We start from the raw sequence: 18,901 nt of genomic DNA on the forward strand, positions 1-18,901 counted from the left end.
TGGGGGGGAGGTTGGGTAGGAGTGGGGTACACTGTACAACTGTACAAACAAAACTGTACATTGGAATATTGGACCCTGATGTAAACAAGACGAAAGTCTTTTTCTGGTCTGCATCCCCTTAACAATTGTGTGTATTGAGCTGTACTGTGTGTATGGTACCCATTCTGCAATCTGTTAATAACGTTTTCAATCAATCAATCAATCAATCAACCATATTGGCGCAGTGACGCTGTAACAATAGGATCGCTGTATTTAAGTACCGTTGTTGCACGTAGGACTGTTTTGGAGGTAACACCGGAACTCACTGCTGGTGGAAGCAACAGTAGAGACTTGATGCAGAACAACGTTCACTGTGAAGAAAGAAACTGTACAAGTAAGCAACACTGCTTTAACCGTCCATTGTGTACAGTCGGGATACAGACAGAACACAATGAAACATGGTGACAGCTGGGTACGGGTCGGGAAAGTAATTCACGCGGTAGCTAGAGAAGTAAAGAGTTTAGCTGGCGAGGGGTTGCTAGCAGGCTAACACGTACCTCGGGGACCAAACTCCTGCTAGCTGTCGGCGATGGAAGAAGAACTAGAACCCCCTGGACATCTGGTTCTGGACTCCAACAATTTGGTGATGGAAGAAGAACTAGAACCCTCTGGACATCTGGTTCTGGACTCCAACAACTTGGTGATGGAAGAAGAACTAAAAACCCCTGGACATCTGGTTCTGGACTCCAACAACTTGGCGAAGTCATGGAGAAGTTGGAAGGAGGAGTTCACATTGTATGTAGACCTTACCATGCCCGACGCCGAAGAGACGACAAAAGTCCAGCTGTTTAAAGATCTCCTCGGAGGAAAGGGCAGAGAACTGTGGGCAACTCTGCCGAGTCCGTCGGCGAAGACAACAGTGGCTTCAATGATCAAGCAGTTTGACGAGGCCTGCGATCCAAAGGTAATGAAACAGTGGAAAGATACAGATTCTTTATCAGGAACCAAGGATTGGATGAAAACGTGGACAGCTATGTAACAGACTTGAGAACATAATGAAACAGACGCCACTACGGTTTTTTTTACTAGGGTAAATACAATTAACTAATAGATATCACTATGATGACACTTCCCCAGTTGATTACTTATATTAAAGACGAGACTTTTGTATTACAAGTTTTTTGAAATGGTATGTTTAAATATGCAAATTATGCATTATCTACTTAAATATGCATACATTTGCATTAAATCATATATCATCACATTTTGCACAGAAATCATACGGTTATCCTAAATCTAATAATCCAATAATCTAAATCTAATATATAATATAAAAATGCTAAATGCATGGGTATTTTATTTTGTCTTTAATGTTAGCTTGCAAACTCAAATACTGTCTTGGTAAGCCTACTAATGAATTGTTTGGGGGAAAAAAGAAAAACATTGTGATGTGTATCGTGTATCGCCGAAAGGTCAGAAAATATCGTGATATCATATTTAGGCCATATCGCCCAGCCCTACCTTATATCATATCATATTCATATCATAGTTTACTCTATCAGCCCACCCAGCATGTAATACGTTCTTTGTTAGAACTCAACTCGTTATTATTTTGCGCATAGATTGCAGAAATACGGGAACGTATTGATTTATATTTAAAAGGCTTTGACATTGTAAAACTAAATACGTGAAATTCTGTAAGCAGAATACAAGTCATATCACCCACACGATATGCTCTGTATCCAGAGCATGTATGCTTTTCGACACATTTATTGCAAGGGTTTTGTAATACACATACACTCAACAAATAACCTCTGTTCTCATTGCAATGTGTTTTTTATTCTTTCTTATACAGTAGGAAGGGGGAAGAACACTATATCGTGGGTGTTCATATGACTTGTATTCTGCTTACAGCTTCGAAATTCCACTTGTTTCGTTTAACGTTATGGCAAAGCCTTTTAAATATAATCAAAACGTTCCCGTGTTTCTGCGGTCTGTGCGCAAAATAATACGAGTTGAGTTAAGCGGAGCGCAGTCAGTGCGGTCAGTCATAAACCATGCTGCATTAATTCGGAGAAATACCTATTATTCCAAATGCTATTTATAGGGTTTTGACCATAATTACACTACTGTTGCTATTTTACAATGAACTATAATGAATTACTGGCCATAACGAACACGCCAGTATTGAAACTAATGCGGAAGCTTATATCCGCGTTGTAATATTCAATATTCTACCACCGGGCGCCAGCTACGCATGCTCCGAGCTGTGCGTGTATATATACGCACAAAGTCAAGCACAAGTTCAATTTGATAAGTCCCACACTTTGCTTAGAAATGATCCGGAGAGGGGGGCTGGAGACGGGGACAGGAGCCCAACGGCGGAGGCCCGGGCACTGGGACAGGGGCCCGGTGAGGAGGCCCGGAACAAAGGGGCGCGGGCGACAACTCCAGAGCAGGACCCCAGACGGGGACCCCTCCAGGTGCAGACCCCGGGACCGAACCAGGGGGCCCGGAGATGAAGGGTGGAGGCGACGACCCCAGAGCAGGACCCCGGACGGGGCCCACTCCAGGTGGAGACCTCGGGACCAAACCAGGGGGCCCGGAGAAGAGGGGCGGAGGCGACGACCCCGGAGCAGGACCCCGGATGGGGGACACTCCAGGCGCAGGTCCTGGGACCGGGCGCAGGACCCCGGACGGGAGCCCCTCCTGACGTAGACCTTGGCGCAGACCTCGCCGTTGACCACGGCGTCGACCACGGCGCAGGGCTGGGCCAGACGACTCCAGGTGCAGATCGACCTCGGTGCAGACCTCAGCGTTGACCACGGCGTAGACCACGGCGCAGGGCTGGACCAGACGACCCTCCAGGTGCAGATCGACCTCGGTGCAGACCTCGGCGTTGACCACGGCGTCGACCACGGCGTAGACCACGGCCCAGGGCTGGACCAGACGACTCTCCAGGTGCAGATCGACCTCGGTGCAGACCACGGCGTAGACCAATGCGCAGGGCTGGACCAGACGACGATCCGGAGGCAGACGAGGAGCCGGGACCAGACGACGAGCCAGGACCAGACGACGAGCCGGAGGCAGGAGACTCCCCGGGGACAGGAGCAGGGGCACGACCCGGACCAGACGTCGGGGTCTCCCCGGGAGCCGGAGGAACAGGAGCAGCTAGAGCCACACTAGCAGGGGCTAAACTGGCAGTAGAGACTCAGGGCCCTTTCTCACTCACCATTCGGGGTCAAATCAGCGTCGGGTCGCACCAGAAAAGGGTGTGTCAGTCTGAGTGAGAACGCTCTCCCCCGTCCCCGTCCCCCGCTGATTCGTCCCCGGGGGCGCTGAACCTGGACCGGTGAAATAGGTGGTCTCGGGTGCGCGCTAGTGGGAGCGGGGGGCGTGACACACACAACGTCGTTACTGTAATGCTTTCATGCTTGCTTGAATTTTGGGCAGATAAAACCACACGGCAACAACTGGACAATACCCACAAAAACGATATTTATGGGCAATTTGCGAGTTCAGACCTCAACCAAACAAGCATCTGGTCACAGCTCAGTGGATGAAAACATGAAGCCACGTTACAAAGCACTTCCCTGGCTCGCATTAGGCCTGGCAATTTTGTTTGCCATTGCTATGTCTATACATTGGTTTCTTGTTCGAATGCATTTATTTCTATTAGACGAGTGGTGCCCAACCAGTCGGCTGTGGTCGACCAGTAGATCAATGACATGCAATATAATTGCCACGAGCGATGGGATAATGTTAGGTGCTGAACAGGCTAAGCTAACTTGCGTCTACTATACTTTCTTGTTCGAATGCATTTATTTCTATAGACCAGTGGTGCCCAACCAGTCGGCCGTGATCGACCGGTAGATCAATGACATTCAATATAATTGATGCGAGCAATGTTACTAGTAATAGGCTAAGCTAACTAGCGTTAGTCGTTAGCTTAGCGTTAGCCCTGGGAAACGCTCAAAAGCGGACTCTACAACACCATCCATTCGTGAGAAAAGGGGGTGGGTTATATTGACGAGGCTTGACAACAGAGGTTCAAATATAACTTCATATTTATTGGTTATTTGTTTATTTTATATCAGCATCCAGTCTCCACCGCCGTGTTAACACTTCCTGTGTTTACATTTTCGAGCATGACATCATCGCCCCCTACGGCAAGCGTACACGCTCAAAACGCAAACCCTAAACAGAACCGGGAGTGAACCAAGACTGAAGTGTGTACACAAACTAGAGGGGGGAGAGGGGGGGGGGGGGGGGGGGAGTTCGCACCCAAAGACGGTATGAGATGGTACGGAGCTGATTCGACCCCGATGGTGAGTGAGAAAGCACCTTCAGTTAGCTACCTGGGTAATGCTAGCTGCAGGACCTGTGCTGGCTGCTAGGGCTACACCAGCCGGCGGGGCTAAAGCGCTAGCAGTAGGAACTCTAGCGTGCAGAACTGAGGGACTAGGCGTAGGAACCCTAGCAGACGGGACCGAAACGCTAGCAGCGGGAGCTCTAGCGGACAGGACTAAGAGGCTAGCAGCAGGGGCTCTAGCGGACGAGACTGTGGGGTTAGCCGACGGGGCGGCTCCAGGGAAACTGACCTTGCTAGCTGAAGGGGCAGTCCTAGCAGCGGGGAGACTGACCTTGCTAGCTGAAGGGGCAGTCCTAGCAGCGGGGAGACTGACCTTGCTAGCTGAAGGGGCAGTCCTAGCAGTGGGGAGACTGACCTTGCTAGCTGAAGGGGCAGTCCTAGCAGCGGGGAGACTGACCTTGCTAGCTGAAGGGGCAGTCCTAGCAGTGGGGTGACTGACCTTGCTAGCTGAAGAGGCAGTCCTAGCAGCGGGGAGACTGACCTTGCTAGCTGAAGGGGCAGTCCTAGCAGCGGGGAGACTGACCTTGCTAGCTGAAGGGGCAGTCCTAGCAGTGGGAGACATGCTGGTGGTAGAGGCTACATAGGCAATCTGGAGTAAGCTAGCAGGGGCTAAGCTAAGTCCAAGAGCAGTACCAGCTGCAGAGGGTCTGCTAGCAGTGGGGGATGTGCTAGCCGTAGAGGGTATACTAGCAGGAAGAGCCAAGGCACCAGCTACAGAGGCTACATGGGCGATCTGGAGTAAGCTAGCAGGGGCTAGGCTAGCAAATAGGGCTGGACTAGCTGTGGAAGCCTGGTTAGCTGCAGCTAGGCTACGCTATCAGACGGGGCTGTACTAGCTGTAGAAGCCAAGAGGTTAGCCGACAGGGCGGCTCCTTGCTAGCTGAAGGGGCAGTCCTAGCAGTGGGAAACAGGCTAGTTGACTAAGCTACGCTAGCAGCATGTGAGGTAAAACATGCATTGGAGAAGGAGCCATGCCCACAGGAAGCAGAGATTGAGGGTGTGACCAAAATAATCGTTAGATTAGTCGACTAATCGAATGACAAAAAGAAGCGTTAGATTAGTCGACTAATCGAAAAAATTATCGACAGATTAGTCGATTACCAAAATAATCGTTAGTTGCAGCCCTAATGTTTTGTCTATCTGTCTGTAATCTATGTGGTTAGCGCGCGGCATGGCCATAATGTTTTTAGTGTAGGAAAAGTATCCAAATCCCCGCCTGTATCCCATCGTGTAGGTTTAGCTGGTACATTACTTCCCGAGGTACAGCGAAAATGTCCTGTGTAACTGTTTTGGTTAATTCAGAAATATATAGACTATAGACTTATAGAGAGTTGCTCTCCTCAATTGTGCCTGGCTGGGAGCGAACCAAGACTGCAGTGTGTACGCAAACCAGAGGGGGGAGAGGGAGGGGGGGAGTTTGCACTCAAAGACGGAGCGAGGACGGAGCGGAGCACCCGCTCCTAATGAGAAAGCCCCCCTAGTCTCAGTGTGACGTAGTCACTAAATGCTGGGTCACTCTTGAGGCATGCCGTTTTCTGCTGTGGGTGATTAAAACTTCTGCCAGGTCAGAACTCCGACCACGAGACTCGGTGTGTAAACTAAGGGCACTGCATCAACTATACTACTATAGTATTTCATACCACTTGATGTCCAAAACTCTGAACTATCCTTTTAAGGTGACACTCATCATCAAGTACCAGTGACAAGACATGTCTAACATAAAAAAAACAATGCTCAGCCAAACCTGTCAATCTACAATTACTCTGGGGAGAGTGAATGTTGTACTTTGCAAGACTCTTATTGTTACTGTTTTTTATCTGGTATTTTTAGGCCACAGTCCCACTGATATCCAGTACAGTGGAGGAGATGGTGTCTTGCAGTCACCTCTCTCTGTTTGGACTAAAGAAACTATCTGTCTACTTGGTGGACTACATTAAAACACCAGGACTTGACACCAGGAATGAAGAAGGAGGTAAGGCTCTAAATTCTCTCTTTATTTAAAAAAATAATTCACATTGAGCTATATATATATATATATATATATTTTTTTTTTTACAAGAGCGCCCTAGCCAAGACAGGCAACAGCACATTTAACAGGGTTGCAGATATTTAATTTCAACCTTTATTTAAAAATCTTAAGCTTATGAAGTTTCCCTCATTTACAGAAATGACGATTGTACAAATGTAAACAGTACATAATAAAAGCAATATTCACAGAAAATGAAACACAAAAGAGTAATAATAATAAAAAAAATTATAAAAAATCTAAAAGAATAAAAAAAATCTAAATAAATACCAGTGTTTTTTGCACCTTTCTGCAAGAGAAGGCCAACCCACCCTATCATACAGGACACAATGGTGAGTATCATATCTGTCTAGGGATGGGTACCTTTCACATTTGAACCGATACCGGTACCGGTACCTGTGAATCGATACCGGTACCCAACGGTACCTTTTTTCGGTACTTTAGTCTCAAGAAATTTAATTTACCTACCTCAGTCGTAAAAAAAAAAATCCAAACTTCAAATAACTACAATTTCGACAGTTTTCGGCTTGTCATTGCTCCGACTGCTTTGTTGTTGAATCAAGTCAAATCCTAGGTAAGCATATATTGTGAGTGTGAACGTTGACATGAAAAGAAAAAAGTAAAAAAAAAAAAATTAATAAATTTTTTTTTTTTTTTTTGGTTTCTCACTTGATTCGATACTCGGTAGTACCGACGTGTTTCGGTTCGGTACCTCAAAAGTACCGAATTCGGTACCCATCCCTATATCTGTCACCATTAACTCATTCCCCGCCAACAACGTTTATATACGTTATTGGGCGCCATCCTTTGAACGCCAACCATGTGTATATATATATACGTTATTTGATTGTTTTTCCTTTTTTTTTTAATATTTTTATTCATTATTCATCCAGGGACCTCGGTGTTACCATAGGGCAGGGGTGGCCAACCAGTCAGAGACTAAGAGCCACAAAAATTACTGTGGTACCACATAGGGGTGGGAATCACCAGTTTCATCACGATACGATACGATATCGATTCTTTGGACAACGATACGATATTTGCCGATATCACAAAGTCTGCCACGATACGATACGATACGATTCAATTCAGGTGCCTGCGATCGATATGAGGCGATATTATGTGCCCATTTAACACAATCAGTCACATTTAGATCAACTAAAAAAAGGCTACGGAAATATCAATTGATGTATTTATTTTTGAGCTCTTCCAGACATTTAAATGAAAAACAATCTATTGTTTTTAATACAAATAGACCTCCTGTTCACTTTTGTTTTTATATATTGAGCTTTAACACACACACAGACACACACAGACACACACACACACACAGTCCCCCACAGCCCCCACCCCTCCTCCTTCCAAGTCCCCTCTCTCCTCTCCTGTTCTCTCTCACGGTTAGCTGCTTAGCTTTTAAGCAGCCAACGCGACGTTCATTTAGATATTTAACGCGACGTTGGCATAAAGGAATGGCGACGATGCAACGCCTGTTATATGCATTTGACCCATTACGGGGAAAAAACTGCACAGACTTATATCGGCTCGCAAAATAGACGCTCTGAGTGCTTTACAGCAGACGCAAACACTGCTGTAATGTCTACACGGAGTTTCACAATACTGGGCGCCGGCGGATATGACTCGCGGGGATTTTCAAAATAAGAGTATCGCAATATGAATCGATCTTTTTACGTTGCGTCGATCCTATTTGATTATTGATAATAGATCGATATATCGATCTGGATCGATGTATTGTCCCACCCCTAGTACCACAAAGAGCCACACCATATACCAGTGTTTCTCAACCTTTTCTTTTCAGTCATGGCACCCTTCATGCGTTTATAGGCCTCACCCTCTGGCCTCTGAAGTTGCTAATGTCTTTTTTATTTGGGCCTCACAGGGTTAAAAGTACCCTGTGAGACCCACGGTTGCAAAATTACAAAATCACTTTTAGCCATTTAAAAAAGAAAAAGCCTGTAAATGTTTATTTAAAAAATGTTAAGCACAAGGTCCTGTTGTTCCGCCTCACAATGCTATTTGATAGTAAATGTGTTTATATGTCCCACCCTCTGGCCTCTGAAGTTGCTAATGTCTTTTTAATTTGGGCTAATTTGGGTTAACCTCTTAAATCAAATCAAATCAAATTTATTTATAGGGCCCGACAACACACGTTAATGTCCCCATGGGCCGTACACGTCTTCTTTAAACAAGTCAAGAAGAAAACATAACAATAAGTCAAGAACAGAACAAGAACACCATAAGGTCCAAACATTTTTAGATGAATGCAAAGAGGGGGGGGGGGGGGGGAAGAGTTAGAGAGTTCCCATGTTTGTGGTGCTGCAAAGGAGCAGACATGTAGTACCCTGTAGTGCCATGTAGTACCCTGTAGTGCCATGTAGTACCCTATAGTACCCCGTAGTGCCATGTAGTACCCCGTAGTACCCTGTAGTGCCATGTAGTACCCTGTAGTGCCCTGTGGTACCATGTAGTACCCTGTAGTGCCATGTAGTGCCATGTAGTGCCATGTTAACACATTGTCTGCCACGCAGTATGCCCATCCTTATGCCCAGTCTGCCAGTGCTGTAACCCTATGGAGATGTTTACCTTCTTTGCAGGGCTATAACTTTTTTAATATTATAGCTATATTGACATTACTATGGCCCATTCAATATCGGGTATCTATCGTTCCGGATGTGGGAACCTTATATTCTTTCATTCATACATTGTTGTGTTAATACCGTCGAGAATATAAGTATGTTTTTAAGGTTTTCTGCAGTAATTCCTAAAACGTGAGTTATAGGCCCTGACGCATATGATAGATTATTGATTGGCGTTTCTTTCCTATACACGCTATATTAAAAAATTCAAATGTATATGATCGGTATACATTATGCTTCATCATGCATGAAGGAAAGGGGGGGGGGTCGTTTATAATTCCTTGATCGTCAGTAATGGCTTTATTTAGTATGGGTTGATATGTTGGTGAAATGAATAAACAATCGGGCTGAAAATAACGTTATATTCCTCTTACTGTTCGCCGATGAGACTGGAGGAAAAATATTCAAATTATTTGACGTCGATCTGCTAGATCCATTTCCCCTTTGTATGACTCGATAAACGGCATATTGATTATTGCGTTTAGAAAGCGATCCCATGCACTGGAGTGTGTATCTAGACCCACGTTACAAGATATTACTGCCGGAGGAATTTCCTCAATGCACCGAGTGCCACTTCCGGTTTGGCTTGGAGTGTAACTCGCCCGACATCCACCATGCGGCAGTATTGAGGCGTTGCAATATCAGACAGGGTCCAGCTGCAGTCCCGGAGGGAGGCTGGATGAATTATGAATGCCATGGCGAAAAAATGAAATATTGATCCCAAAAACGAGTTTCTGGCGCACAACGCATGGCGGGCAATAACGAGTATACTAGTTTTTGGCGTCCAATGTGTTAACACAATCTGCGCCGGAAACGAGTATACTCGTTATTCCCCGCCAATGTGGTCAGCGCCAGAAATGAGTTTACTTGTTTTTGGGATCGTTATTTAGTTTATTCGCTATATCTATTCATAATTCATAGCTGCAGCCTCTGGTATACAATTCAGAGCCTGTCTGAGCTGGCAGACGGTCAACACCGCCCTCTACTGCCATCCGAAGCTATTGCATCTCATTGGAAATTAGCTGGTGTGTTTTAGGAGCCGATCTGAGCCGGGCGGGTGGGGTTTAAATACTCGGCAAGCCAGTTCTATAGAATAGAATAGAATAGAAATACTTTTATTATCCCGAGGGAAATTTGACACTGCAAATCGCTAAACATTTAAACATTTAGACAGAACGGGTCACGAAAAACAAAACAAATCGAATCAAATTGCCTAAGATAAGAGTAGAATAAAATAGAATAAAAGTGGAATAAAATATACAGTAAATAAATACAGTAAAAATATACTGAGGTCTACAGTAGGTGTAATATTGCACAGGGCTGTTTCAAACTAAGAGTCCAGGAAGATGGTAACTGTCACTCTGTTAGAGCCATATGAAATCCGCGTTCACGGAATCGCGGACGGAATTGACCAATAAAAATGGAATCAACTGTAAAACGTGGAATATTGCAGAATTTGCCCTAATCTGGACTGAAATTCCGTGTTCGGGAGAATATGGAACGTTTGGTGCAACTCGAACATGATCAGGGACGCTACAGCGTGTTACGATACTAAATATATCGCGATATGCTGCGTATTGCGATATTAATATTGCGATATATTGCGATTTATTACCTTTTTTCAACTGCAAAGTAAAACTGTCAACATGTTTTATCTAATAAAATAAAAGTTCAGTCTGTTCATCTCACTTCAATCATTTTTATTGCAGAACATGGTATTTTCTCAAGCAGACAGATGTAAACACTGTAATCTGTGTTGCATGTACCTGACAAACTGAACTGTTTGTATTACAGTCATATCCCAACTGAACTGAATGCACACATGTGTGTGGACTACTGTACTATTACAGGTATTGAAATGAACAATGCAACTTCCTTAAAAAAATTATATTTTTTTTAATTATAAATAATTAAATATCGATACTTGGCTCCCTGTATCGATACAGTATCGCCACGCAAATTATCGCGATACTACTACGTATCGATCCCCCCCCTGAAAAGTAGTCATGGATTATGTGGTTATTTTGTAGACAAATGTTTCATCCAATTTACAGAAAACATACTATATCGTGATATATATTGTTACAGATATATGCAATTTTCCCATAGCGTGATGTAAGATTTTATCCATAAGGTGACACTTAAATCCGTCATAACCTGAGACTAAAGGGGCTTTAGTCCTGGACTAGGGTTGGGCACCGAAAACCGGTTCTAATTAGGAACCGGTTCCTAACTTCCGGTTCTGGAACCGGAAGTAACATATCTGCATTTCGATTCTTAAAAAAAAATAAAAAAAATACGTTGTTAATTAATACCCTAGTTACAGTACAGCAACCAAATTAAACTGTATCAAGTCAACTGAAAATGTGAATAGTATGACATTTTTTTTTAATTAATTTTTTTTTTAATCTCCTGCGAAATAAGCGGTGACCTGCACCTCAAAGAATCGGAATCGAGAATCGTTCAGAACAGGAATCGATATGGAGAATCGGAATCGGAACCGGAATCGTTCAAATCCTATCCTGTACTAAATTAAACTGACCTTAACCATAGCCATGATAACCACTCCTGCTCCAGAAACTGTTGACTAACTGGTGCTTGAAACAAAGTGGTTTAAGTCTAACTGTAGATGACTCTGGATAGATACTTACCTCAGCATGACCCTGCACTAGAATCCTTACTTGGTCATTATGTTGAGCATCCCACTGTGGGTCCTGCTGATCACTGCTCATCCAACACTCTCAAAGTAGCTAATAACCGTCCCAACACTCCCATCCGACCATGGTATTATGTTTTTTGTGAACCCTCTTGACAGCTCTTCCCCATCCCAGTCATCATAAATCACTGGTCACAGCATAGTCCACGGGAGTCTGGTGGCATGTTTCGCCGGGGCGCGAATGCCTGTCATCTGTGCCCACTGTCACAACCACCCTGTAAACTAGGACCTAAGGCTATCAAAATGGCCTCGTTAAATTCCCGTTCTATACCTAACAAATCTTTCATCCTAAATGATTTCATTACGGCCAAAGATTTGGACATTTTCTGTCTCTCAGAAACATGGCAAAGGTCAGAGGAATATGTCTTTTTAAATGAACTGTGTTCGCCAAACTTCTCTTTTACCTGTGCCCCCAGACCCCCCCGGTCAAATGCCACCACCAGTCGTGTAGGAGGCGGCATAGCACTGGTGCACAAGAACTGTGTCTCCTCCAGGGTTGTGCACTCCAGTACTACACACCGCTCCTTTGGACTTTTAATCACCAATGTTGGGCACACCAACCCATTTTATTGTATTTAAATGTATCGACCCCCTGACTTTAACAGTTATTTTTTGACCGATTTTAGCGATTTTTTAACCTCCATCATCAAACTGGAAAAAATCGTTTTATTAGGGGATTTTAATTTCCATATTAATAACTGTAATGACAATTTTGCCACCAATTTTATTTGTATCACTGAATCCTTCAATTTTGTCCAACATGTCTCAGGCCCCACACACAACAAAGGTAACACACTTGATCTTGTTTTTACTCTTGGATTAGACATAGATAACATTGTTTATGAGGAAATTATTTTAAGTGATCACAAATGCATACTTTTTAATTTAGTTTTTAAAACTGACACTATTTCCACTAAGCGAGTTAAACGCTTGCGCATGCTAAATGACCTCTCGGCAGATACATTTTCCACAGCCTTTGAGAGCAGTGCGGTGCCATCTCTGAATGTTAATGGCAACATTGATACTTTAGTTCATGCTTTTAACCGGCACTGCTCAGACATTTTAGATGTAGTTGCTCCTCTGAAATCCTGCTCTGTTCGCACTTTAAATTCCTCTCCCTGGCTCAATGAGGATATTCATCGTCTTAGACGAAATTGCCGGTGTATTGAGCGAAAGTGGAAGTCCACTCAGCTTAATGTACACCGTCTTCATTTTAAGCAACTTTTAATTTATTTTAACAGTATGATTATGGATGCAAGAGCTGCCTATTTCACAAACTTAATTTCATCTAGCAAACTAAACCCCAAAGTCCTATTCGACACCTATTAATATCATTGTCAGTCCACAAACCCCTGTCACACCTGTTTTATCTGCTGAGGACTGTCATGATTTTCTCCTATTTTTTGTAAATAAGGTTGCCAATGTCAGGGCAGGTATTACACCCTCCACCTCAATCCAACCGTTATCCCCTAACAGTCAGTCTACTCTGAATTCCTTCTCACCTATTTCCCTCCACGACCTAACAGAGCTAGTGAGAAGCACAAAAACCTCCTCTAGCCCATTAGACACCATCCCAACCTCTCTGTTAAAGGACGTTTTCAGCACTATTGGTTCCAGTCTGCTTTCCATCATACATTTCTCTTTGGTCTCTGGCCAGGTCCCCGCCTACTTCAAACAGGCAATCGTTCAGCCGCTTTTAAAAAAGCCAAGTCTGGACGCCTCGTTACTAAGTAACTATCGGCCCATCTCCAAATTATCAGTTAGATTTTAGAAAATTTGCCAACCAGCTTATATCCATTTTAAATGAACACCACATTCTTGACAAATTCCAGTCGGGTTTTCGTAAGCAACACTCCACGGAGACTGCACTTTTAAAAGTATCCAATGATCTAATGATGTCCGCCGACTCTGGTAGATGCTCCATTTTAGTGCTACTGGATCTTAGTGTTGCGGATCACAACATTCTGCTAAATAGGCTCGGAGATTGGGTGGGTGTCACAGGGAGTGCACATGAGTGGTTTAAGTCCTATCTCTCAGGTAGATGTTTCTCAGTCGGAGTAGGCCCCCATGTGTCTGAGTCTGTTACTAGGGGTGTAACGGTACGCGGATACGTACTGTACCGCGTCAATGTGGTCCTCCGGTACAGTACGGGCTGTGCACCGTACGATTGCAACGGTGCGGAACCTTTTTTTGCAGAACTTAAATCCCCCCGGCCCCACGTAATTTATCAACAACACTGCGGTCTGCTGTGAGCATTATAAAACAAACGTGTGTTTAACCGACCGTGAATTAAAGTGTCAATGCTGTTTGTCATTTTAACAGCAGATACTTTCTTAAATGCCATCCTCCCGACAGAGCGCTGTTGACGGGGAGCTCTGATGGGTTCGCTTGGTGGTGTTATTAGCATTGAACAGCTAACCGAAAGCTAGCGTTAACTAATGTTAAAGGTTTAGCCATAACGTTACCTTGGCTAAAGTTGGGGCTATTCATAATCCAGCAATAATGGCTGCAGACCTGCAAGCAAAGTACAGCAAGTTGGCAAAGGAGTATTCCAACGTAAATCACATTTTCACCAGTAAAGTTAGTCTTTCCATCTCCCAGTAGCTCATGCTAGCTAACCTAGCTCACGTCGTCGTCACTAGTGATACACAATTAATGACATGTTGCGGACAGCCATATCGGTGACAATGTTTAGCTTTTAGTGCCAAATGATAAGAGTCTGAGGCGGAGTCTCAAAAGAGAATGTTGAATATTTATTGTGCAAAAATCACAACAGATCCTCTGTGCTACTTCAACGGAGCCTTCTGGAAGCAAGTGCACTGAGTGCAGCAACGAATATTGTCCGTGTGGATCATTGGAGTAGGGTATATCTGCAGCGCTGCAGCCCCATACTCATTGTATAGATTTGTATTAGTATCATTAATCAATCACCTGTTGTTGAATAAATACCATTACTTTCTAGTTATTACTAAAAAACAGTATATATAAAACAGTAGCTGTATAAAAAATAAATAAAAAAAAGTATAATTTATATAATTATATAATTAAATTAATTTTTTTTTAATGTATGCACTGGTATCCCCCCCCCCCCCCCCCCCCCCCCCCCCCACTGTACCGAAAAAAACTAGGTATGTACCGAACCGTGGATTTTGTGTACCGTTACACCCCTATCTGTTACCCTTTCCTGTGGGGTCCCCCAGGGCTCGGTACTTGGTCCGATTGTATCTTCACTGTATTTGCTCCCATTAGGACACATTATTAACGCTTTTAAAGGCATCTCCTACCACCTTTATGCGGATGATATCCAGCTTTATTGCTCTTTTAACCCTGATTGCCCTGATGATTTTAATTCTACTTTTATTGTTTTAAGGTCTGGTTAGCTAGCAACTTCCTCCAGCTAAATGAGGCCAAAGGAACTGTTACAAAGGATCAGATTAAACCGAATATATATATTTATTGATTGATATATATTGCATAGTATTTGTATATCGTTTGATATCCCTTGTATATTCCTTGTACATATACACGGAATATCCCTTTAGCCTAGTACAGACCATGGTATTTCGTTCTCCTATTGGACAGCGGTCCACAGGCGCCGGGGCCATGCCTCCGGAGTCAGGTTCAAGGCCACCGTCAGGACATGTCTGTACATGCCCGGCCTTGCCCAGGAATACGAGACCGAAATGAGGTTGGCACTAGATTGTTCGCCGTGCATATAAATATGGCGCAGGTGAATACAGAAGTAGAGTTACCCAATAAGTTGAAGCCTCACCCACGATACTCCGTGCGGTGAAGTATGGCCTGTTTGGCCCCAAATAAGAGCATTGAGACCGCGTGCGAATTAATAACTGAATTGTCAGAGTTTGGCGCTATACCGTCGAGTGCGACATATTTCTATTAAGTCAGTAATAGTCTATTTGTGTATAGTGTATCGTGCGGCTAAAGTTCTACAGTGACCAGCATCACCAACGCTTCCTCGTACCAGCTAGAGTGCTTATCCAGGCTGGGCTGCTTTCATGGCGCTTTCACCCGAGGAGACCTAGACGAGAACCGTGTGGACATGTGCACTGGATTAATCTACCCGACGACTACATAGCCCTTTGCGGCTGGATTATATTTGTTTTGGTCCTGTGATTTATGGAGCGGAGAATCGCCGATGCCTACACGTGTGGGATTTACCCTGTGAGGAGCCACGTCGAGTCTGCGCCTCAGAGAGCCTGAGGCCGGCTAGCTTTCTTCACTGTGGAGCTACAGTCTACGGAGAACAGCTGTATTCGTCTGTGGATCAAGAGACTATTGCACCGTCTCCTGTACTTGGAGTCTCCTTAGTCATCGTTGACCAGACTCTCTACTACCGACAGATCCTCTACCCCTGCTGGCTTACAACCGGGGGGACCCTTCCAGTATCTCCCGCTATATATTACTAGTGTACCATAGATATAATTCCCTAAGATTCAGGTTGTATAATTACCTCCTGCGTAACCAGAGAATGGACATTCATTATTGATTTGCCTACGCACATTCCTTTGCCTTATAAGCGCATCCAAAGTAAAATAGAGAAGTATATTATGTACCTTTTGCTGCAATAAATACTTAATTACCACTTTGTGTGGAACCGATTCATTGTGGGAAGTGTTCATCATATTTATATATCATGTACTGTATGGCCAGTAATTAAAGTACATAAAGCGGTAGTGGTTTAATGATACCATACTTATCAATACAGTCAGGGAATTGTACCCCTCAGTTACAGGAACCTTGGGGTAAACTTTGATCAGGCCATGCACCTCGACACTCATATCAAGTCGGTGACCCACACCTGTTTTTTCCATCTCAGGAATATTGCTAAGCTCAGGTCGATTGTTTCCCATTCTGACCTAGAGTTGATCATCCATGCCTTCGTTTCTTCTCGTCTAGACTACTGCAATTCGGTTCTCACCTGCCTCAATAAATCATCCATAGACCGCCTCCAGTTCATCCAAAATACTGCTGCAAGACTGCTAACCAGATCAAGCAGAAGGTGTCACATCACTCCAATTCTAGCCTCCTTGCACTGGCTTCCTATACATCTTAGAATTAATTTCAAGGTCCTGGTGCTCACTTTTAGAGCTTTGCATGGCCAGGCACCAGAATATTTAAGCGACCTGCTGGAACCATATGTGCCCAGCAGGACCCTGAGGACAGTTGACCAGGATCTGTTGGTCATTCCGCGCACCAGGTTGATCACCATAGGTGACAGAGCCTTTCAATCTGTAGCGCCTAGACTCTGGAATGCCCTTCCTCGTGGCCTGCAAGAGCTGCAGCGTCTGTTGACATTTTAAAAAATCAGCTAAAAACATTACTGTTTAAACAGGCCTTTGGGTAATGTTTGAGCTTCTCCTCCAGGTATAAAATATGTCTTGTTTTTGTTTTCTTTCTCTGTAATGCATTGTGTTTTTGTTCTGTCTCTTATCTCTTGAATGGTTCTTGCTTTTTATTTTTATATTTAATTTAATGTCTGCTGTATGTAAAGCACTTTGTGGGTTGTCTCTGTGAAAAGTGCTATATAAATAAACGTTACTTACTTACTTACTTACTTACTTACTTACACTGTTCTTAAACTATAAAACCAATTATAAACCTCTTACATAGAAACATATAAATAAACTTAACTTACTTACACTGTTCTTAAACTATAAAACCAATTATAAACCTCTTACATAGAAACTAAAGCTGAATAAAATCACCAATTATCTTTCTCTCCTTCCTCTGACACTCTTCTCCATCACTATCTCCATCCAGATAGCTGTCCTGTCAGGCCTGGGAGGAAACCAAGAGGCTTGGATGGAAGAAAAGGTCTCTGCTGTGACCAGTGTGGAAAAAGCTTCAGTTCAAAGACGAATCTCAAAACACACCAGAGAATTCACACAGGAGAGAAGCCCTACTCCTGTGACCAGTGTGGACAGGGCTTTAGTCGACAAGATAGTCTGAAAACACACCAGAGAATTCACACAGGAGAGAAGCCCTACTCCTGTGACCAGTGTGGACAGGGCTTTAGTCGACAAGATAGTCTGAAAACACACCAGAGAATTCACACAGGAGAGAAGCCCTACTCCTGTGACCAGTGTGGAACAAGATTTAGTCGGCTAGAAAAGCTGCAATCACACCAGAGAATTCACACAGGAGAGAAGCCCTACTCCTGTGGCCAGTGTGGGAAGAGCTTTAGGCAGCTAGTTCATCTGCAATCACACCAGAGAATTCACACAAGAGAGAAGCCCTACTCCTGTGATCAGTGTGGACAGGGCTTTAGTCATCAACACAATCTGCAAACACACCAGAGAATTCACACAGGAGAGAAGCCCTACTCCTGTGACCAGTGTGGACAGGGCTTTAGTCGACAAGAGAATCTGAAAACACACCAGAGAATTCACACAGGAGAGAAGCCCTACTCCTGTGACCAGTGTGGACAGGGCTTTACTCAGCAACAGAGTCTGCAATCACACCAGAGAACTCACACGGGAGAGAAGCCCTACTCCTGTGACCAGTGTGGAAAGAGCTTTACTGCGCAACAGCGACTGCAATCACACCAGAGAACTCACACAGGATGGAAGCCCTACTCCTGTGACCAGTGTGGAAAATGCTTTAGTCAATGGAGGAGTCTGCAAAGACACCAGATAATTCACACAGGAGAGAAGGCCTATTCCTGTGACTAGTGTGGGAAGAGCTTTAGTCATCTGAGTAATCTGAAATCACACCAGAGAATTCAAACAGGATGGAAGCCTGAAATTCACCTGTTTTGTTCTGTTTTGCATTGTTCTGTTCTGCATTGTTCTGTTCTGTTCTACATTTTTCTGTTCTGCATTGTTATGTTCTGCATTCTGTTTTGCATTGTTCTGTTCGGTCTACAAAACCTTCTGTTTAATCATATTCCCTTTATTAATTTCCTTAGATATTTTGTACACGTGATCTCAAGAAGGTGCTGAATGAGCTCAGTGGCAGTTTTCATGTCTGGCCATTTTTAGCACTGTCAAAGATGCAAATAAATATCATAATTTATATTCTCCTTTGTTTCATCACAATTTACTCAAGCCTAGTAACGGACACAATATTTCTGACACTGGGAATACATTCCTCCAGGTCCATAAATGTCCCTAGATACCAAGAACATGCAAATG

At 43.9% G+C, this 18,901-nt stretch overlaps 1 protein-coding gene across 1 annotated transcript; it reads left to right on the forward strand.

Annotated features, from left to right (window-relative positions):
• The first annotated feature begins 710 nt into the window (after window positions 1–710).
• Window positions 711–18,649, forward strand: LOC311223247 (uncharacterized protein). Its single transcript, XM_084308017.1, has 3 exons — window positions 711–943; window positions 6,182–6,323; window positions 17,529–18,649. Exons 1-3 carry the CDS (start codon window positions 791–793, stop codon window positions 18,437–18,439), a joined length of 1,206 nt encoding a protein of 401 aa, XP_084164143.1. The 5' UTR covers window positions 711–790; the 3' UTR covers window positions 18,440–18,649.
• The last annotated feature ends 252 nt before the right edge of the window (window positions 18,650–18,901 follow it).

Source organism: Notolepis coatsorum, assembly GCF_963971535.1.
Source record: "Notolepis coatsorum genome assembly, chromosome: 2".
NCBI lineage: Eukaryota > Metazoa > Chordata > Actinopteri > Aulopiformes > Paralepididae > Notolepis > Notolepis coatsorum.

Coding starts and splice junctions, on each gene's coding strand:
- LOC311223247 (XM_084308017.1), top strand. CDS start 791: ATGCCCGACGCCGAAGAGACGACAAAAGTCCAGCTGTTTAAAGATCTC. Junction 944..6,181: donor ACGAGGCCTGCGATCCAAAG/GTAATGAAACAG, acceptor TGGTATTTTTAG/GCCACAGTCCCACTGATATC. Junction 6,324..17,528: donor CACCAGGAATGAAGAAGGAG/GTAAGGCTCTAA, acceptor ATCTCCATCCAG/ATAGCTGTCCTGTCAGGCCT.